Consider the following 22,712-nt stretch of genomic DNA (forward strand, 5'->3'; position numbering starts at 1 on the left):
GCTCTGTAGGCTAATGTAGAGAGGCTGTCAGAAGCTAAAATAATATTATTAATTTCATTCTGACATTCTCTTGTGTATTGAAGGGCCAAAGCCAGTAAGTATAGTTGTTCTAGTTTGAGAAGTGCTGGTCTGTGTGGTCCTGAACATAGATATCTTTACATAACATCTTCATTATATATCTCTGTGGTGGTGAAGGGATGGCGTGAAGATACAGATGCAGAGCATTTTTGTTTATTCCGGCAACTTGGGACGCTTTACCGCCACATACTGTGTAGGCTGGAAGACTAACTGGTGCCACGAGGTTAATCATAACAATACTTTGCATTCAGTCAACTCCAATATTTTTCTAAAACATGCTACGACACGTGTGACGAGACAAGCGAAGGAGTGAGTTATGATTATTATACATGCGTGACCCTTTTGTGTGGTGTATATAAAAACAGGGGTTTAGAAGATATTGATGTACTTTCATTGTACTTAATTTGATAAAACACATCACATCCAACAGTTAAGTAGTCAATTTACTTTCAGTAGAATGAACTTGATAATATTATGATAAATTTGCTTTGTTATTGTGAAGCTGCCAGTATAGGTTGTAATGATGTTATTCTTTAACAAAGGGGATTACCTATTATACGCTATGTTATGCATGAGTGTGTATTCTGGATTCTCTTTCACGTTGTATTTCATTGTTTAGTGGATTCTTCTGGGGCCAGAAAATTCGAGTGTTAGAAACTACTGTATTTCCCGAGATACTAAACACACCACCCTTATTCTTGTCCGGTCTCATTACAGAGAACACGTTCTGTTAACGTTGAAGACATGAAAGACATTGGAATAAAATCGTAGTCGGACTTCTTCAGAACACAAAATTACGTCACACGTCTCGCACATTCGCTGACCTGAACTGGTTTCAGCAACAAATACGCACCTATCATCTAGCAATTTCCCACAGTACCTGAAGGCAGCATTACGCTTTCCTGTGAAAGAGGCGTGGCGTGTTTCGCCAGGCAAGGGCACACAAGATTGGATGACACTCGTGTAAGTTAGCTGTTAATTCAGCTCATTGTCTGTCTGTCTGTCTGTCTGTCACTGTGTTTGAGATGCCCGTTTATGTCATTAATGGACAACATGTGATCGATGTATTCAAATGACCGCAGTTTCGTCAGTTGGAGCTCACATGACAGGGACGTTTCTCTGTCCAGGACTAGCTCGCTGCTATTAGCCTAGCATTTGACAGTCCCAGTAGCCTGCTAGCGCTAGCCAACCGGCATATGTAAAGTAATGTCCTTGTTGTGGAACAATGTTGGAGAACACCTCGTTTGGAGGAAATGTACTTTATAGAAACTATTTTCACAACAGTAACATTATGCGATTAAATAACTGGTCTTTGCCCTTTGATGTAAGTTATAGAGAGTACATTATTGTTCATGCCATGATGTATCATGTTCCTTAATCCTTTATGCACCAACAGAAGAACGTGTAACGTCAGTAAACGTGACGATGTCAAATTATTGTTATGCAATATTTGCATCATTTTGAGCTGATGAGATTAATATACAGTCGATATTTGACTCTGGTTGGTATGTTTTGTCAGGAAAGTAAGACATGCCCTTCACAAATTACCAGAATAATCACTTAAAAGAAGCTTGTCTAAATAACAATCTAAAATTATGGAGAATATTTTGCACAATTTGCAAGCTGCTGCATGCGAAACAGTTCTTTGTAGTAGTTTGTTCTTGGCTGGTTAATTCAATTTTAGCTGCCGCTACGGGTTCTTATTATAAACTTGTGGTCTACTCCAGGTCTTGTGCTAGTAGAGTCTTTGAAATTGTCAGTGCAGTACTGGATGCAAATGTTGCAAAAACCAAAGTGTTCCCCATGATTTTCTTACTTCACAGAACCCTTCACTCGTCATGCAATTGCTACTATATAAAAATCTGTGAACATTCCAAATTTAGGAATAATTTTAGTCACCGGAGCGAAATTGTCAACTGTGTCAATGAATCAACTAGCTTGCAGCATAAAAGTGTTTTGTAATAGTTGATTACCTCTTTGCAACTACATTTGAGTTTAGTTTTAGTCGAATGAGTTTTAGTTCTGAAATGCTACCTGTAAAATATTAAAGTTTTGGAGTATCCGTTAAAAACAATACACAATGATCAACATCATTATACACTGAGCTAGGTTTCGATTTACACTTCAAATGTGGCTGTAATGTAAAACAAAATTGATATAATTGCCTGAACAGCTGTCAGTCAATCAATGGACATTTTGCTATTCGTCATTGTACAACAGAAAGCAATATATATTGTTGGGATAGTGATATGAATGAATGAATCTTAGGTGGTATGGAAGATAAATGCCAACTTTCTGGTCAAATTTTGTGGTACAGTGGTACCGGATTTGCGAGTTTAATTTGTTCCGTGACCAAGCTCGTGACTCGATTTATGCGCATATCAAATGCATTTTCCTCATTGAAATGAAATTGGAATGTATTTCAGCCCCCCCCCAAAAAAACACAATTGTTTTTGTTACATGGTTTTAGAAAAAAAACACTGTATTTTATGAAAACACATGAGTGAATGTAAAGTATTAAACTGATTTTATAAAGTTTTATTAGGTATAATTTACTTACTGTAGTATTCGTCTGGATGTGTGCCTTGAAGAGGCATGGCCGAGTGAGTGACACCAGGAGCTGGAGTCAGTTAGCATCATATGCTAACATTTTTTTACTCAGTTTTTGTCTGTCCTGCATGCAATAAATCTATACTTGGTGTTTCCACTCCTCGCTAACGTTCTCTCTCGTTTCTAACTTTAGCTTATTTCGGGACCTTAAACCACAGCTGTAGTTTGGATCTAAAAACACTGCGAAGCTCTCAAGCATCACCAATGTGACTTTGGAGCCTTGCTGCGTGTGATGGTGACATACTGACTGGGGTTGCTTCGGCCCCTGTTGTGAATGGCTGTAAGCAGAGGGAGCATCGCCTTCTGGGTGGGGTGTGTCCGCATCCATGGCAGAAGGCAGCCCGTCACAAAGCACATCGGGAGTCTGAGTCAGGTAAGATGCTCGCTTTTCTTCTTTTAAAGCTAGAATACATCATGTGCTAGCACTAATCAAAACACGGTTGTAATGAGTTAAACAGGGTAATTAATCAAACAGGGTAATTAATAAAGTTTTTTTTTTGGGCAAAATGTAGTGAATTTGAACTGTGTCAGCAGTGTTACTCACTATTCCACTATTTTTTTAGACACTTAATAATGAAAGTAGTTAATTAGATACAATTGGGAAAGCCTGTATTTTATTATTATTATTATTATTTTTTGTTTGTTTGTTGCGAGCCAACCAGGCACTCACTGCTCAAGCCAGCTGCCTGCCCAGGTATGGAGGTCACTCAGCGAGCAGCTCGCTTCTAGCCACTAGCCGCTAAAGCCGATGAGCTGGCGGCCTATTATACAATTTTAATCAATGATAGCGTAATTACTGTTTTAAATTTTTTGCATATTAAATTAGCGATTGAACATGATTTTTGGGATATTAGTGCGTTGATGTTGGTGGCAACAGTATATGATGGCAATATAAGGTAGGATACCAATTTAAACAATGCGAGAACAGCCGCGGGATTGCGCCCGACAGCGATCATGTGAAGATTGTCGTTGCTAAATATTTACTAACTCTGTATGGTTTCTTCGTAAATAAAGCTGTATAATAAGACAGAACAGGCGACTATATGTTTATATATCGCAAGAGTGGAAAGACCTAAACATGGCAGCCTCCATAAGCAAGTAGGTGCAATGTTTGAAACATTAAAAAGCAAAAAAAATAAAAAATTTAAAAAACTTTGTCTGTACTATATTGACCAGACATGACATTCTAACTACCTGCACATTTTAAAACTGTTTATTACTGTGGTTGCAGTTTGCAGTGGTGCAGTACTGGACTGCATCATAAGAGTCATCTAATATTATTAACATCAAGTAGTTACAAAACAGATTTAAAATATTAAGGATAGCTCTCAGTTTGATGCAGTACCCCTGATTATAACTTATTATTATTCATTTGGGTGAAGTTAGCCTTGGTCAAGAGGAGAGGATATTGTCAGGTGGTGCCTATTGCTCATTGGGTGTTTCGACCCTCAACTGCAACACGCTCTCAACGGTGAGTCGGTAGTGGTTGTGACGATTCTCCACACTGATTGGGCAGGGAATCCTCTACAGCTGACCTGGACTGGCAGCAGCCATGCCTGCCATCCGTACCCGCTGAAATAATTCAAGAGGGTCTATTACTTTGTGTTCTACCTTTAGAAGGCCCGTTTGCAACCCTCCTCTCATGGGAATAAGTTTGAAGCGGATAAATAAATTTATTAATAATAAATTATTATTATTATTAATATTTTTGGCCTCTACAGACCACAGTACCACATCGACCTCAGGGTTATCTGGCCAACCTGGGGGTACTAAGCCTTCCTCCTAGGATGACATTCATAGCCCATGATTAGGTCTTTTGTAGCAGGTTGTTCCATGTTGTTGCTGTGGTTGGTGTGGTCTGGCCTTCCCTTACAATGTTAATGATTCTCGAGCTCCAGAGTGTTGGCAGTGCCATGCGCAGCTGGTGTGGGGCACTTTTACCTTGCTTGGTGAGTGCCATTTTACACCCTGACAGAATGTGTGCCATTGTGCCCCTCTCGCCACAAAGCTTACGCAATGGGTCGTCCCTCTCTTCCCTGGTCGTGTTTTTGGAATTTGTCATATATTGATCTTAGCAGGAAGGAGATGCAGAAAGGCTCCAAACTCCCCATGTGATCTTCGATTTGGTCCCATTTAGTCTAGGGTCCCTTGGATGCTATGTTCACTGCCCTTGCCTCATACTTCTTCCTTCCAGGTTCCCGAATCATGGCTTTTCTATCCTTGATTCAGGCCTTCCCTCACTGTTGGAAATCACAGTTTTGCAAGACTTTGTTTTCCTGTGCATAGAATTCCAATGATGTCACATAGCATCAACATGTGTGCTTTCATCCTGCAAATCTCTGTACTGTATGTCATTCGCTGCTTTAAAATTAAAAATCCACCATGGATGACAGAGGAAATTGGAACTGTCCTGATCTTATGTGAAGGCCTACTGAAGAGAAGCTTGGAGGGAGTCCCAACCATCTTCGCAGGTACCTGTGTTGATCTTCCTCCCCAATATTGTTATGCATGTCATTGGAACTTCATATACTTTTAACTGCAAAATGAGTCTTGGCCACAGTCCGTGTTGGTAAAGCCATGCTTGGAACATTCCGAGGAGCCCTGATGTTTGGATTCTCCGTAGCCGTTCTTCTCTCTACTTTTCTGTACTGGTGATGTTCCCCACAGTTAGTGAATCGTTGAAGCATTTTCCAAGGCACTTGACTCGTTCACTGCCAGCCTTCCCAATTAAAAGGGATTTCTCTCTACCGATGGAATCACCTCTCCTTGCAACTGCAGCTTAAACCTGTTGGTCAGTTTACTATTCCTGATCACCATTTCCTTTTGGCCCACGGTCACCATGCAATCCAAAATAGTTAGCACCCACCCCTCCTCCAGATGGGTCCTGGCCCAGGGGCAGATGACAAATGCAGTGTATCCAAAAAGTATTCACAGTGCTTGCGTTTTTTTCTTCTTCAGATTTTGTTGTTACAACCTGATGAACATGTGATTTCTTAGTTTTTTTTTATTAAAAAAGGAAACATTTTACAAAAACCTTTATATTGTCTGTATGAAGTGTTTGAGCCACCGAGCTGAGGTCCTCCCGGTGAGCTGCCGGACCCCCAGCTATATGACCCTTCTCCAGCCCCACTGGCGCGAGCGCACCAGACGCCGCCAGAACTGCATCACTTTCCAGGGCTTCCTAATGGCATAATAACTTGCACTTTCCAAACTCACTTGGGAGCCATACTCAGGGCTAATTTATACCAAAAAACTAAAAGATACGCATTATGCTCGAAACGAACAATGAAAGCACAACTGAGTGTTGAGCGGGGATGCTGTTTCTGTTCGTAAACTGAAGCACAGTTTGTGGACAAAACAATATTTGTCCCAAAAAATGGTTCATAAACCGATTTGTTCGTGAACAAGGTGCTGGTGAACCAAGGTTCCACAGTACTTTATTAATCCCGTGATGAAAATGCAAAATTCTCCACAATGATCAAAATCAGAATCATCTTTATTGGCCAAGTATGTAATGCACAAGGAATATATCACTGTCCTCTACAGCAGCTATGCCTGCTATCTTTTCCCCTCTGCAGTCCCTCTAGAGGTCCTGGTACATGATAGTCCTACTTTCAAAGGATTGTTGACTGGCCTCCTCCCGTGGACAGTAGATTTGACGGAGATGACCGCATCTTCAGACCACAGGACCACAGGGTTGATTGGAGTAAGTGGGAGAACTGCAGCCTTCCCCATAGGTCTACTTCAATTTTCGCTGATTGGTTGGTCGTTCTGGGTTGTTCTGTGTTTTTGCTGGGGTAGGGGCAAACTAAAGCCACAATAATGAACATATTGTTAATTTAATACCTCTCTGATAGTGTCATCAAAATTGACCATAGTTATCTTTGTAATGGCAGGATTTTTGATACAGTTCTTGTATTGGATCTCATTCGAATGTGCAAGTGGTTACAATCTTGTGGCTTGTCAATGTATATTGTCACAATTTTTAGAACAGTTGATAAATGATTGCCATGTTAAACAAGAAACAACAACAGAACAGTCACAATCCAGCGTTACGCTCCAAGCTAAACCTCCCCACGTTGAAATGCACAAGTCAGCCTCAACAATTTACGTCAATACAGCCTACTGATTGTTGTTGAGAAATATGAGCATGTCAAGAGCTTAGTAAAGGTGCTGATTTCATTTTCACGATCAATTGATTCTGTGTCTCTTTCAGCCAGTTGACTTGCAGTGGATCTGCCCAACACGTCCTTTCAGCAGCGCATCATGGGCCTTGGCGCCTACGGACAGCTTGAGAAATCAGACAATTAAGCAACCGATTCTGTCCCACCCCTTCCATCGTGCCAGCTGGCCACAGAGGGTTGCTTACCACGAAGAGGAGTGGGAGGAGTCGCTCAGCATGTGTGTGCTGGTGCGACCAAATGAGTCAAGTGGCGTACACACTCTGGTGGAAATCCCGTTGTTTGGTCAAACTAAATTAGGAGAATTACTTGCTCCAGGGTTTCACAAGTCCTCTGAGTTTTCCTTCCTATTGACCACAGTGGACGGCAGCAGAGTGGATGACATCAGCGTGAGCAGCTTCAAGAGAAGCAGCAAACATCCACTAGAGAGACAGCACGGCTGTTTTAGAAGCCTTTTTGAAGCGGAGAGGTGCCCTGCACCGTTCATGTGTGGCTCTCAGTTTTATTGTTTCCATTCCCCGGGAACACAACCGATGGCCCACAGCAGGCATAACCCCAGGCAGGATTTTGGACTTGAGAGAAACAAGATGGAGGAGTTGCCCCGGCTGCATCCCAACTCTCTGTGTAGCCGTGAAGCAAGAACAGAGGGGTCGCATCGTGAAGGAGACAGTGAAGGAGAGCAGAAGCTGGCCATAGCATATGAACGACTGAGGAGTGAAGTATGGGTGCACACTGTGTCTTGATTAGTTGACGGTAGACTCCAAACTCTCAAACGGCAGTATTGGTTGAAACCATAGAAGCGATCAAAAGACATCCAAGGTTAGACTTGAGATCTGGTACAGAGCTTGAGAGACACTTATATTGCGGTCGTATAAAAAGCCTGCTGGATTTTTACTAGCACTAAGAAAACAAGTAGCAATTTAAAAGTTGGTCCTCTACACAAATGGCGGTTACGACGCGTTTACTGAAGATACTTGTCCAAACTCTTTCATACTGTACGTTCACTTGCACTTTATTAGACTAGATGCTGAATCAGTGTTATCCCATATTTTGTTACTAGATAAACTAAAGCAAGCCTGTAATGTGTGAACACACACTAAAGGCATTGCAGAATGTAATAATTCTATCCAATTTTGAATGAACCCGTTTTGGAGCACATTCCAGTTTCTGTGTGCTTTAATCAGACAATTGAGAGATGGCAACCCTGCCGATATCTCAGAATCCCCAGGAGGCATGCAGTACAGATCTAAGCCAGTATAAACGACAAGCACAATAATGAGCATATTTTTTAATTAATACCTCTCTGACAGTGACGGTCTATACACGTGCACTACATGTGTGGGTCGAAGAAGAAGAAGAGGTGGAAAGCGGGTTCTTCGGCAGAAAGAGAAGAGGAAAGCACAGAGCCTAGAACTGAATGTGGGGATTTGGAATGTTGGGACAATGACAGGAAAATCTCGGGAGTTGGTTGACATGATGATGAGGAGAAAGGTTGATATATTGTGTGTCCAGGAGACCAGGTGGAAAGGCAGTAAGGCTAGAAGTTTAGGGGCAGGGTTTAAATTATTTTACCATGGTGTAGATGGGGAAGAGAAATGGAGTCGGGGTTATTTTAAAAGAAGAGTTGACTAAGAATGTCTTGGAGGTGAAAAGAGTATCAGATCGAGTGATGAGGCTGAAACTTGAAATTGAGGGTTTTATGTATAATGTGATTAGCGGCTCTGCCCCACAGGTAGGATGTGACCGAGAGGTGAAAGAGAAATTCTGGAAGGAGCTAGACGAAGTAGTTCTGAGCATCCCAGACAGAGAGAGAGTTGTGATTGGTGCAGATTGTAATGGACATGTTGGTGAAGGTAATAGGGGTGATGAAGAAGTGATGGGTAAGTACGGCATCCAGGAAAGGAACTTGGAGGGACAGATGGTTGTAGACTTAGTAACAAGGATGCAAATGGCTGTAGTGAACACTTTTTTTCCCAGAAGAGGGACGGACAAGAGCGGAGGTAGAAGCACACAGGTGGATTACATCCTGTGCAGATGATGTAATAGGAGGTTACTGACTGTAAGGTAGTGTTAGGGGAGAGTGTGGCTAGACAGCATAGGATGGTGGTGTGTAAGATGACTCTGGTGGTGGGGAGGAAGATTAAGAAGACAAAGGCAGAGCAGAGAACCATGTGGTGGAAGCTGAGACAGGACGAGTGTTGTGCAGCTTTTTGGGAAGAGGTGAGACAGGCTCTCGGTGGACGGGAGGAGCTCCCAGAAGACTGGACCACTGCAGCCAAGGTGATCAGAAAGGCAGGCAGGAGAGTACTTGGTGTATCTTCTGGCAGGAAAGGAGAGAAGGAGACTTGGTGGTGGAACCTCACAGTACAGGAAATCATACAAGGAAAAAGGTTAGCTAAGAAGAAGTGGGACACTTGAGAGGACCGACGAGAGGTGAAAGGAATACATTGAATGAGGAAAATGAGAGGGAAGGGGAGTAGAAGAGGCAAGTGTGGTGGACCAGGAAGTGGCAATGATTAGTAAGGGGGAAGTTAGAAAGGCATTAAAGAGGATGAAAAATGGAAAGGCAGTTGGTCCTGATGACATTCGTGTGGAGGTATGGAAGCATCTAGGAGAGGTGGCTGTGGAGTTTTTGACCACCTTGTTCAATAGAATTCTAGCGCGTGAGAAGATGCCTGAGGAATGTAGGAAAAGTGTACTGGTGCCCATTTTTAAGAACAAAGGTGATGTGCAGAGCTGTGGCAACTATAGAGGAATAAAGTTGATGAGCCACACAATGAAGTTATGGGAAAGAGTAGTGGAGGCTAGACTCGGGACAGAAGTGAGTATTTGCGAGCAACAGTATGGTTTCATGCCTAGAAAGAGTACCACAGATGCATTATTTGCCTTGAGGATGTTGATGGAAAAGTACAGAGAAGGTCAGAAGGAGCTACATTGTGTCTTTGTAGATCTAGAGAAAGCCTATGACAAGAGTACCCAGAGAGCAACTGTGGTACTGCATGCGGAAGTCTGGAGTGGCAGAGAAGTATGTTAGAATAATACAGGTAATGTACGAGGACAGCAGTACAGTGGTGAGGTGTGCTGTAGGTGTGACAGACAAATTAAAGGTGCAGGTGGGACTGCATCAGGGATCAGCCCTGAGCCCCTTCCTGTTTGCAGGGGTGATGGATAGGCTGACAGATGAGGTTAGACTGGAATCCCTGTGGACCATGATGTTTGCAGATGACATTGTGGTCTGCAGTGAAAGCAGGGAGGCAGGTGGAGGAACAGTTAGAAAGATGGAGGCATGCACTGGAAAGCAGAGGAATGAAGATTAGCCGAAGTAAGACTGAATATATGTGCATGAATGGGAGGGGTTGGTGGGGGAAGAGTGAGGCTACAGGGAGACGAGATAGCAAGGGTGGAGGACTTGAAATACTTGGGGTCAACCGTCCAGAGCAATGATGTGTGCAGTAAGCAAGTGAAGAAATGGATCCAAACATGTCAAATGTGTTATGTGACAGAAGAGTCTCTGCTAGGATGAAGGGCAAAGTTTATAAAACAGTGGTGAGGCCAGCCATGATGTACGGATTAGAGACAGTGGCACTGAAGAGAAAACAGGAAGCAGAGCTGGAGGTGGCGGAAATGAAGATGTTGAGGTTCGCTCTCGGAGTGACCAGGTTGGATAAAATTAGAAATGAGCTCATCAGAGGGACGGCCAAGGTTCGATGTTTTGGAGACAAAGTTAGAGAGAGCAGACTTCAATGGTTTGGACACATCCAGAGGAGAAAGAGTGAGCATATCGGTTGAGGATGATGAGGATGGAGCCCAGGCAAGAGAGCTAGAGGAAGACCAAAGAGAAGGTTGATGGATGTTGTGAGGGAAGACATGAGGGCAGTTGGTGTTCAAGAGGAGGATGCAGGATATAGGCTTACATGGAAAAGGATGACGCGCTGTGGCGACCCCGAAAGGAAAAGAAGATGACGACAATACATGTGCACTACATTTAATGAGAAGAGCAGACAGAACGCAGCCCGGCACTATTCCGATTTACACTTAGGAACATTTGCTTCTGATCTGTTTGGCAAAAGGAATATTCCATCCCTGTGAAACTGAATGAAATTTCATTCGGATTTGGCCCGTTTATATTGAGGTGTTTATATGGAGCATTTTCACTCGGTTTGGGCTTCTATCTTCTTCTAAGGCTCCCTATATACCTGGCGAGTATCAATCAAAATAAATGTTATTAAAGCAAAATTTTATGTCCTTTCAAAACATATGATTAGGTTGAGGTGGTCATACAGCAAATGGGTTCTGAAGTTTTATGGTACAGTTTTGTTATTTTCTGTTTGGTTTTATTCCTAATTACAAACTGTTTTGCAGCTTCCAAATTTCTTCCGTAAGAATCATGACTACACCATGTACTCCAATGATATTGAATTCATCAATGGACTTCTCAATACCAAGACCAGGTAATTATTTTTTCAGTTTCCCCACTTTTTTAAGTTTAAGATCATCAAAACAAATGCAAATCCATACATCCATTTTATCCTTATCCTCATTCGGGTGGCGGGTATGCTGGAGCCTATCCCAGCTAACCGGGCGGGAGTCAGGGTACACCCTGAACTGGTCGCCAGCCAATCGCAGGGCACATATAAACATTCATACCTACGGACAATTTGGAGTCTTCAGTTAACCTACCGTGCATGTTTTTGGGATGTGGGAGGAAACCGGAGTACCCGGAGAAAGCCCACGCAGGCACGGGGAGAACATGCAAATGCCACACAGGCGAGGCCGGATTTGAACCCGTGGCCTCAGAACTGTGAAGCGCATGTGCTAACTAGTCGCCCATCGTGCCGCCACAAATGTAAATGTCAGACAGAAATAACCGAAGTAAAATGCATATATATGTATACAATGCAGTTTGTAAACGGTGATATTATATATAAAGGAAAGAAAACAACAACTAACCTGCCCAAACCTAATAGCTGGTTGGGCCACCCTCAGCAGCAACAACAGAAATAAGCGTTTTCAGATCTCTGTGGAGATATTTTGGCCCACTGTTCCTTGCAGAATTGTATTAATTCAGCAACACTGGAGGGTTTTTGGTCATGAACGGTCTTTTTAAGGTCATGCAACAGCATTTCATTCGGATTGGAAGTCCAGACGTTTGAGTATGCCAGTATTTTACATTTTTTTTTTGAAAGCATTCAGAAGTTGACTTGCTGGTGTGTTTTGGATCATAGTCCTGTTTCAGAACCCAGGTGCGCTTCAGCTTGAGGTCACAAGGTGACGGCTGAACATTCTCCTTCAGTATTTTCTGGTAAAGCGCAAAATTCATGGTTCCACCAATCACAGCAAGTTGTCCAGGTCCTGAACGGAAAACGCAGCCCCAGACTACACTACCACCATCATGTTTGACTGATGATATGATGATAATTTTCTGATATGCTGTTACATTAATGCCAGTTGACACACACCTTCCAAAGACTTCAGCTTTCATCATGTCAGACCGTAGAATATTGTCCCAAAGTCTTGGGAATGAAGATGTTTTTTTTTTTTGTGCAAAAGTAAGATGAGCCTTTATGTTCATTTTGATCAGCAGTGGCTTTCGCTTAAAAACTCCGCTGTAACACAGTATAACTGTTCCGGCATAAAAGGGATACAGATTTTCCATTCTGCTTGACATAACAGGCGAGAGCAGTGGCTTTTGCCTTGGAACATTTCTTTGCATCGTGGCATTTTGTTGCTTCTTTTTGAGATCTTCTGGCCGACTTCATTTTGTAGAACAGGTTCTACTTCAGTGATTTTCTGATTGAACAGGCCTGAAAGTAATCAGGCTTGGGTGTGGTCAGTGAAAATGAACTAAAAATGTGATTAGCTACAGTTAATTCATGATTTAACAAGGAGGGCACATTTTCACACAAGGCCAGGTAGCTTTGAATAGTTTTTTTTTTTCCCCCCTAATAAATAAAATTAACTTTTAAAAAACAGGATCTTATGTTTACTTGGGTTAGCTTTGTCTGATGAGCTTAAACATTAAAGTGGGAAAACGATGCAGAAAATAGAAGGATTTGAGAAGGGGGCTAATACCTTGTCACAGCACTGTATAATGCGAAATGCCTTAGACGGGTAACGGAAATGACCTGGTAGACCTCAGTGCTGCTGCCTGGCACGTTGCGGGCACAGTGTGTGGTACCACACTGATTTCTTGCCTGTCTGATATTTAAAATTGTTTGTTGATCTTCAACATTGAAGTGGGGAAACGCTAAGAATTTGGGCAAATACATTTTCACGGCACTTTATCTACACGTCACTTATGAGATGACTTCCTGTCTGGCTTGACCATGCCGCGCAGAGGACGGGTGGTATACCAGCTCACCCTCTCCCTGTGGCGCCTCATGTGTCTGTTGTACTTCGCTGACGCGCGGCTGGAGGTGCTGAAACTGACCAAGCACATGGAAGACGGGACCATTAAGGCTCGCTGGAGGGTCAGGGGCCTTCCCTTCCTTACACTGATGCTACGCTTCTACCGCAAAGACAAATCACACCTGTACAGGTAACATTCCAAGCATCGATCCACCTATTTCCCGTACTGTTAAGGGTTACGCAAGTTTACTTCTCAATTCAATGTCGATTTTATTTTGATTTGAGTTCCAGTGGAACCCCCCGTAGGGTGCCGGTTGACCTCTGATTTATTTAAATATCATTTTTCCAATAAGTAAAAATGGAAATTGAAATAATCCTTTCAAGTTCAAACTGTTGCATCATAAAACCATGAGCTGTTAATAGTTTGTTTGAAAATGTTAATATTCATAACTGCCACACAAGTGTTCAAATAAGTTCTACAATGTAATAGTTCAATTTTTTTCCCTACAATTTAAAACATTTTCTACGTCTTAATACAACCAAGTCATAGACATGTTTGAAAAATTCCCCAAGGATCAATAATTATAGGACAATGAACACATCTTATTTCTTGTATTGCTAAAATCTGCCCAATTTCTCATGCAGGTGAGCCAGCCCTCATCCCACCCATATACTGCTGGGCAAATGGCGAGTCTGGCTTTTGTTGTTCCATGATGAACAGGGGCGGAGCATTAAGCCTTCCACACACTGAGCAACGGGAAACGTGACTGAAGTCTCGCACAGTGTTCGGGGTTCCACCAATAGTTTTCAGAGTGACTGACTGTCGACAACTGGTTTCGCTGCAATTTGAAATTTAAATCGCAGTTGAATGGCGTGGCAATGGCACAGATGTAACTGCCAATCAAAAATGTGATGTTGTATCACATGATCTTTTAGAGCAACAATTACGTTTGCGCGTACCAAGTGAGATCCATCTGGCCGCCACTACCAGGGCACTTCGTTGAGTCCACATGGAACATAATGTGTTAAACAAACAAACAAAAAAGTTAACCACTAATGTAATGTTACTACAATAAAAGACTACCTTTTATAACAAATGACACCCTACCACCGTGCTGGCACTAATCCAAGCAAAAAAAAAAAAAAAATGTATTTATTTATAGTGGAATGATAGTTTGTGACACCTAGACTCTTAACCTGAGGAGAGGGGGAAACTGTGGACCTATCAATTGGGATAGATGAACTCGCAAGTTAAGATTGTGTGATTTATTTCCAATGAGGAGAAGGGCCGGTTTATCATTTATTTGGTTTGGGAAAGTTTGAGGTGAACCCAGGAGTCTATTTCAGACAAACAGGAGGTGAGAGAGAAGTGTGGAAATCAATGTTTGCAGGAAAGCTAGAGCAAGGTGTCATCCAACGACGCTATGGAAGTGAATATCGAATTTATAGAAAATGAGGACAAGGGTGGAAGATGTCGATGAAGAGCAGTGGATTCAGGACAGCCTGGAGGCGAGGGCCTGGTGGTCGAAAGGGTAACGTGGGTCCCCATTCCCATGGGGTCACCACCTGTGGGAGGGGCCATAGGGGTCGGGTGCAGTGCGAGCTGGGCAATGGCGAAGGCAGGGACCTTGGCGATCCGATCCCCGGCTACAGAAGCTGGCTCTAGGGACGAGCTGGTGTGGGGGAAGATGCCGGTCCGACGTGGCAGGCCCAATCGTCTTGTGAGGGTCTGCTGGGAACGTCTTGCAGAATCCTTGTCCGAAGGAGTTTCGACTCCCACCTCCGGCAGAACTTTGCTCATGTTCCGGGGGAGGCGGGGGACATAGAGTCCGAGTGGACCATGTTATGCGCCTCCATTGCTGAGGCGGCCGACCGGAGCTGTGGTTGGTTCCTGTCGTGGCGGCAATCCTCGAACCCGTTAGTGGACACCAACGGTGAGGGATGCCGTCAAGCTGAAGGAGGAGTCCTATCGGGCCTTTCTGGCCTGTGGGACTCCTCTGAGGCAGCTGATGGGTACCGGCTGGCCAAACGGAATGCAAAAACACTGGTATGGGAGGAGTTGAGAGAAAGATGTCCGGACGGCTTCGAGGAAATTCTGGTCCACCATCCGGTGTCTCAGGAGGGGGAAGCAGTGCACCACCAACACTGTGTACAGTGGGGATGGGGCGCTGCTGACCTCGACTCGGGACGTTGTGAGCCGGTGGGGAGAATACTTCGAAGACCACCTCAATTCCACCGACACGCCTTCCCATGAGGAAGCAGAGTGTGGGTTCTCTGCTCTCCTATCTCTGGGGTTGAGGTCACCGAGGTGGTTAAAAAGCTCCTCGGTGGCAATGCCCCGGGGGTGGATGAGATTCACCCGGAGTTCCTCAAGGCTCTGGATGTTGTGGGGCTGTCCTGGTTGACACGCTTCTGCAACATCGGGGACAGTGCCTCTGGATTGGCAGACTGGGGTGGTGGTCCCCCTTTTTAAGAAGGGGGACCTGAGTGTGTGTTCCAACTACAGGGGGATCAAACTCTTCACTCACAGTTCGCAGCCGAGGGTGAAGCGGCTGGGATGAGAATCAGCACCTCCAAATCTGAGACCATGGTCCTCAGTCAGAAAAGGGTGGCGTGCCCTCTCCAGGTCGGGGATGAGATCCTGCCCCAAGTGGAGGAGTCCAAGCATCTTTGGGTCTTGTTCACAAGTAAGGGAAGAATGGAACGGCAGATCGGTGCAGCGTCTGCAGTGATGCGGACTTTGTATCGGTCCGTTGCGGTAAAGAAGGAGCTAAGCCGAAAGGCGAAGCTCTCGATTTACCGGTCGATCTACGTTCCTACCCTCACCTATGGTCACGAGCTTTGGGTCGTGACCGAAAGAAGAAGATCCCGGATACAAGCTGCCGAAATGAGTTTCCTCCGCACGGTGTCCGGGCTCTCCCTTAGAGATAGGGTGAGAAGCTCGGTCATCCGGGAGGATCTCAGAGTAGAGTCGCTGCTCCTTCACATCGAGAGGAGCCAGATGAGGTGGCTTGGGCATCTAATTCAGATCCCTCCCGGACGCCTCCCTGGTGAGGTGTTCCGGTCACGACCCAGGAGAGACTGTCTTTCGGCAGGCCTGGGAACGCCTCGGGTTCTCCCCGGAAGAGCTGGATGAAGTGGCTGGGGAGAGGGAAGTCTGGGCATCCCTGCTAAGGCTACTGCCCCCGCGACCTGACCTCGGATAAGCGGTAGAAAATGGATGGCTTGATTCAGGACAGAGCCCTGGGTTTCACCTGTAAGGACTGGGGTGGGTTCGGATGTGAAGGACTTCAGCTCAATGAACCGGGTGTGGTCTTTGAGTTATAAATGGAACCAGTCAGGGTTAGTGCTTGTGGTACCACTGGAAGAATAGTGCAAAGCCATGCACTCGGGTAAAGGAGGACGAGGATAGAAAGTGAACTGGACTCAGCTGCAATGTGGAGGTTGTTAATGATTTTGATGAGAATACTTTCAGGTCTAAGAGGAACTTTTGGCGCGAACATCATTTGCGAGTACGTCTTACTATGAATGAATGGCATCTGTTACAGGTCCTATGATGCTTTCTCCACATTCTACATAGGACATGACGGACTCGTCCACTGTCATAAAGTTGAAAAGGTAAGACGCTAGGTGTGCATATGGGTTACTCGTGTTACTAGTTACAGTGCTAACCATAAATGTGCACACCTCGTGAAGAATTTTCACCAAGACTCGCCTGCGGTTGAATGATTTTCTCTGTCGATCATGTAGCTTTATGAATGTCATTGACGTGTACTCATTTTTGAAACAAATTGAAAAGTACGCCTAAAGTGTGTACACTGACAAATCCCCTGTTAGCAACAACGGTCCACTTTTTCAGGATTTGGTATGATGGTATGCCACATGAAATATGGATTCTAATTGATTTGATTGTGAAGGTTTTCTAACAAATCAGTTTAGATGTGCTTGAGTGCGCCCCGTCCACGCATCATCCTCACCTTCCCATGTGATGATCTGTTCGCAGGTGATGCCGGCTCAGCCGCCAGTCCTTCCCAGAGTCACGTCCCTCCTGGCCAGCGCTCTCGTGGCTCTGGGGGTGGAGGAGAACCGACCGGCTCTCAATCTGCTGCCCCTCCTCCTGTCCTCACTGCGGCAAGTCAGAGACTGACGGCGGTTGGAGGAACAACAGCCAAACCTCGGCATGCTGAAGGTCCACAAGACTATTTCATTGTCACCATAGGAGCACCTGACAAGATCTGCACGAATGCTCATATTTTTTTGCCCCTGAACAAAATGCCCATTTACGCACAGCTTCTTGTCTAACTAGTCGTCATGGTGGCGTTTTGGTCAACTCTCAATTATTACACTTCATCAGTGTTGTGAACATATTTGTTGGAAGAGAATCTTCGTCCTACAACATGAAACATACGTTTGATTTCTCTCCCTAATGAATTCGTTACACAAGACGCATTTGCTGAAGAGCAAACGCAAACTGTTTCCTGAAAATGCTCCATTGTTATTGTCAATGTAGATGTTTGAAGCTGTTCATGTGCAATAGGTCAGTGAAGAAAACTCCATAGACTGAAAAATCACTTGACATACGAACCATTTCAAATAGACTTAGCAATGCGAGTTAGTCTTGTGTAATCAAAGGTGTTGTTGGGTAAATCTGGATTTATTTGTGGTTTAAAATGTTTACTGTCTACACGAGTGCAGCACTAAATCTGCTTTGGTTTATTTTTTCCCTGTGTGCTTTCTGCATGATCTTTCCCTATCCAGGAATAGTCCCTTCAAACTTTCATCCACCCAGATGTGTTCTAGATTATATTCAATAAAGCCTCCAATAATGACGACCAAAAGAACATTTGTTAAAGTCTTTCATTATTTGTTGACACATGCAGCGACAATACGTGCACAATGAAAATTAAGTCACTTAAGCGGCTACGCCAGCCAGGTAAAAAATGTACAGTTCACCGCTTAAGTCCAAATATTGTGAGAATAAAGATGGCCAGTTAAATAAACCAAGTTTAAATGAGGCAGAGTAGTACTGCCATTAATAGCTATGTAAATATAATGTGCCTCCATAATAACTGCTTTCACCTTATTGTACAAATTGTTTTGTCACCCCGTCACTTTCCCTTGTTAACATGGGGTTCTGTTGTTTGTGTGTGACGAGCATGGTTCTTGACGTGGTCCATATTTAACGTGTATTGGCGGTTTATTAAAAAAAAAAAAAATGTGACGCGACTTTACTTGATGTACGACAGGCAGAGAAATAAAGGACTGAATAAGTAAGAGCTTTATTCTTCGCCAACCATTCAGTTTTACAAACATTGAACACATAATTGAGCCCCCGCCAGACAAAAGTAAAATACAGATGAAGTCGTCGTCGTCATCTGAATGATCTTGACATTTTTGTGCATTTTGCCATCAATGACTGTCCACATAAAATGTACTACAACTAGAATACTTAATAGAATGGCGTTTCCCCTGATATTGGAACTTGTTTTTGTAATCACAACATTTCTGGTTGAGGATGTTTGATGGGTGTGTTGCACTTGATGGGATGAGCACTTAGTCAAGGGGCAGCTTCAGAAGCTTGATTTTTTTATTTTCTTGGGGTGGGGGGGGGTTAAGCAGTGATTTTTCAAAGTTTTTGAAAATTTGAATTGCAGTCTATATTGTTAAATTTCACGTAACATTTTTCAATTTTCTTAACTTGACGGAGAAATCGGGCAGTTCCTGCCTCCCCGTGAGCCATGCAGAGTCTGGTTTGAACACCAAACATGGTTCCTTCCCACTAGAGTTAAATAAATGTATAATCTTAATTTGACCGGTTATTTCCCAAAAATATTACTATCGCCACCTCTTAACACCACAACATACAATTAGAAGTTCAACTTCATTGTATTGTCATTTTATTTGAAACTAATAATTTTTTTTCCCCAAAAATGTTTGTACAGTAAACTGTTTTCTATATAATTCTAATAAAACTACGATGATGGTTTTATTTTCAAACTCTCAATGGTATTGCTATTTTGCTGATACTCGCAACTACAATACGCACAAGAAAAGAGGAATCACGTCATCTAGACCGCTATGTTCCCAGCAGCCAGGGGAATCATGTTTCAGGCCACCCACCGTGAACTAAATGGGATCCCAGTCGGCCATAATAAAACGAGATCAATTGAACAAAATGTAACACGGCTTATCAAAACTTGGATGCTTGGATGTAGCGGGACGGGAATCACTGTCACAGTCGGACGGAGACCTTGTATGTCCAGATATAGCTTATAGATAGCTATATATATTTTTTTTTTCCCCAAAAAATTAATACAATTGTTCTGTTCCCACATCGTCAGTCATTTTATGAATTATTAACCAATTTAGTGTTGAAATTAGCTTGAGAACAAATCTCTTAGCTCTCGCTGGACACCTTGAACAATCTGAGAAGTGTCGTTCAACTGCCTTCCTCACCTCCCTGGGAGCCTTGCAGCATTGTGCCACCTCAAGATTGAAATTCTGGATGTTTTTAGACAATACCGTGAAAATAGGTTAGATACATTTCTGACTGTTGTGTTAAAAATGGATCGCTCTAATGTTTCAGTGAAGTAAATGGTCAGCCACGAAGGTATGCTTGCATGCACATTCATTTCATTCAGCTTTGTCACGTTCAATCCTGGCGCGTCCCGGCGTGTGATGGTTTACGGGCCCAGTGCGAGATGCCACATTGATTTCTATTACGGTCTTACACGGCGCTAGTGATTTAGGAGTGGGTAAGTTTATTCGAGTCTTGCTGTGGCCACAGACAAAGCGCAGCTACAAAGCTGCGCGGCGTCCACGTTTCAGCTGAAGGAAGTCTTGACAGAATGTGACAAACGTGTCAGACCTTGATCAGCTACATGAGATACGTAAGGGACCCCATCAGAACGTGAGGGGCCTGGAAGGAACTACTGGCATCCATTGTAGACCACAAGCCGAACCCTAGTGCGCCTTTTAGCCTCCGGAACTCAGCAGAGCCTTGCCCCACGTTCCATGATAGACTTCATTACGGAGAAAATGGCCAAAATCTTCCAGCACACTATGTTCCGGGCAAATGGAGCTCACATGGCTGCTGGGAAGATAGTGTAAAGCACAGGTGTTAAACTTGCAGCCCGGAGTCCAGATCCGTTCCGTCACTATTTTATGTGGCCCGCTCAAGCAAATAATGCGTCGACTTCATGTTTCTTGCTAAAATACTAAAATTGCAACTTGTTTCCACTTTTAATAACGTTAGGTTATTGCAAGCATTATTTTTTTTTTAATTACATATTCCCCTTAGTAGTAGTAGTAGTTATCCATTTTTTTTGGTGTATACGTAACAATATGAGGCGATCATACATTTATATGGGTTCACAGACATAACAGCCTTCCGAGGGAAAACATAACTACAATGTGGGCCGCGACAAAAATGAGTTTGACACCCTTGGTGTAAACATAGAATTAGTATTTTGAAATTCAACTAGGATTTTTTTTTTTTTTTTCTTTCTTTGCTAATTTCCTGGTCTCCGTCCATCCAGCTTAGAGGGAAACGTTTTAGTACAAGAACACACAACTAGTATTTTAAAGCATGGGTGGTCCCAGTTGTCCCTGTCTAAGACAAGGCAATTGGGTGCAGGACTTGTTCAGTTCCCATTCTGGTCCTTTAACATTCAATTTAAGAGTCATCTAAGGAGAAAGCTCGACGTGTGTTGGGGAATCTGTGGGCGTTGTAGTCTGGATCTTCTTGCACCCGCACTTTTATGTCACTCTTGACCTGGTCGCAAAGAGACACACACAAATCTTTTGGTTACTCTTGCTCCATGTGAAGCCCTTCATCCCTGAGTACAGGAACACGTTACACATCAATGCATTCAAACACACATGATCAAATCTAAAACTGTTCTACCTTTTAGGTAGGCTGAATGGCAAAAGCTGTGTCAGCTACATAAACAGTGCCTTATGTTAGAGTCCAACTAATGCAGCCCTATGGCGGACACAAGTCAGTACAAACTGTAGGCCGGTCCCAAGCCCGGATAAATGCAGAGGGTTGCGTCAGGAAGGGCATCCGGCTTAAAACTTTGCCAAACAAAAATGAGCGTTCATCCAAAGAATTCCATACCAGATCGGTCGTGGCCCGGGTTAACAACGTCCGCCACCGGCGCCGTTGGAAATTCAGCTACTGTGGGTCGAAGTCAAAGAAGAAGAAGAGGTGGAAAGCGGGTTCTTCGGCAGAAAGAGAAGAGGAAAGCACAGAGCCTAGAACTGAATGTGGGGACCTTGAATGTTGGGACTATGACAGTAAAATCTCGGGAGTTGGTTGACAAGATGATGAGGAGAAAGGTTGATATATTGTGTGGCCAGGAGACCAGGTGGAAAGGCAGTAAGGCTAGAAGTTTAGGGGCAGGGTTGAAATTATTTTACCAGATGGGAAGAGAAATGGAGTCGGCTATGCCCCACAGGTAGGATGTGACCTAGAGGTGAAAGAGAAATTCTGGAAGGATTCCAGGAAAGGGACAGATGGTGGTAGACTTTGCAAAAAGGATGGAAATTGCAATAGTGAACACTTTTTTTTCCCAGAAGAGGCAGGAACATAGAGTGACCAACAAGAGCGGCGGTAGAAGCATGTGGGTGGATTACATCTTGTGCAGATGATGTAATCTGAAGGAGGTTACCAACTGTAAGGTAGTGGTAGGGGAGAGTGTGGCTAGACAGCAATGGATGGTGGTGTGTAAAATGACTCTGGTGGTGGGGAGGAAGATTAGGAAGACAAAGGCAGCGCAGAGAACCATGTGGTGGAAGCTGAGACAGGACGAGTGTTGTGCAGCTTTTCGGGAAGAGGTGAGACAGGCTCTCTGTGGAAAGGAGGAGCTTCCAGAAGACTGGACCACTGCAGCCAAGGTGATCAGAGAGGCAGGCAGGAGAGTACTTGGTGTATCTTCTGGCAGGAAAGGAGAGAAGGAGACTTGGTGGTGGAACCTCACAGTACAGGAAATCATACAAGGAAAAAAGTTAGCTAAGAAGAAGTGGGACACTGAGAAGACCGAGGAGAGGCGAAAGGAATACATTGAGATGCGACACAGGGCAAAGGTAGAGGTGGCAAAGGCCAAACAAGAGGCAATGATGCATGTATGCAGGTTGGACACTAAAGAAGGAGAAAAGGATCTATACAGGTTGGCCAGACAGAGGGGTAGAGATGGGAAGGATGTGCAGCAGGTTAGGGTGATTAAGGCTAGAAATGGAAATAGGTTGACTGGTGCCAGCAGTGTGCTAGCTAGATGGAAAGAATACTTCGAGGAGTTGATGAATGAGGAAAATGAGAGAGAAGGGAGAGTAAAAGAGGCAAGTGTGGTGGACCAGGAAGTGGCAATGATTAGTAAGGGGGAAGCTAGAAAGGCATAAAAGAGGATGAAAAATGGAAAGGGAGTTGGTCCTGATGACATTCCTGTGGAGGTCTGGAAGCATCTCGGAGAGGTGGCTGTGGAATTTTTGACCAGC

The 22,712-nt window shown here is 43.9% G+C and overlaps 2 protein-coding genes across 3 annotated transcripts in view; one reads left to right on the plus strand and one right to left on the minus strand.

Annotated features, from left to right (window-relative positions):
- The first annotated feature begins 881 nt into the window (after nucleotides 1-881).
- On the plus strand, nucleotides 882-18,058 carry c21h6orf136 (chromosome 21 C6orf136 homolog). Of its 2 annotated transcripts, none has more exons than XM_061760961.1 (7): nucleotides 882-1,041; nucleotides 2,822-3,061; nucleotides 6,905-7,588; nucleotides 11,232-11,320; nucleotides 13,207-13,407; nucleotides 16,766-16,835; nucleotides 17,221-18,058. In XM_061760961.1, exons 2-7 carry the CDS (start codon nucleotides 2,963-2,965, stop codon nucleotides 17,362-17,364), a joined length of 1,287 nt encoding a protein of 428 aa, XP_061616945.1. In that variant the 5' UTR covers nucleotides 882-1,041; nucleotides 2,822-2,962; the 3' UTR covers nucleotides 17,365-18,058. The 2 variants fall into 2 exon arrangements, with proteins under 2 accessions (XP_061616945.1, XP_061616946.1); XM_061760962.1 differs by lacking the exon at nucleotides 17,221-18,058 and adding an exon at nucleotides 13,863-13,904 and having other exon boundaries at nucleotides 16,766-16,821.
- A 422-nt stretch (nucleotides 18,059-18,480) lies between these two features.
- bag6l (BCL2 associated athanogene 6, like) overlaps nucleotides 18,481-22,712 on the minus strand; it is a 34,023-nt gene continuing 29,791 nt past the window's right edge. Inside the window, exon 23 of the mRNA XM_061760959.1 lies at nucleotides 18,481-20,991. Coding sequence (XP_061616943.1) covers nucleotides 20,893-20,991 — 99 coding nt within the window. The 3' untranslated portion in view covers nucleotides 18,481-20,892. The remainder of the gene's footprint in view (nucleotides 20,992-22,712) is intronic.

The sequence above is a fragment of the Phyllopteryx taeniolatus genome, chromosome 21 (assembly GCF_024500385.1).
Source record: "Phyllopteryx taeniolatus isolate TA_2022b chromosome 21, UOR_Ptae_1.2, whole genome shotgun sequence".
NCBI lineage: Eukaryota > Metazoa > Chordata > Actinopteri > Syngnathiformes > Syngnathidae > Phyllopteryx > Phyllopteryx taeniolatus.

What these genes read in the sequence shown, in the direction of transcription:
- c21h6orf136 (XM_061760961.1), top strand. Translation starts at nt 2,963, where the DNA reads ATGGCTGTAAGCAGAGGGAGCATCGCCTTCTGGGTGGGGTGTGTCCGC. An exon ending in ATGAACGACTGAGGAGTGAA is followed by an intron (nt 7,589 to 11,231) that starts GTATGGGTGCAC and finishes ACTGTTTTGCAG; the next exon opens with CTTCCAAATTTCTTCCGTAA. An exon ending in CTTCTCAATACCAAGACCAG is followed by an intron (nt 11,321 to 13,206) that starts GTAATTATTTTT and finishes CATGCCGCGCAG; the next exon opens with AGGACGGGTGGTATACCAGC.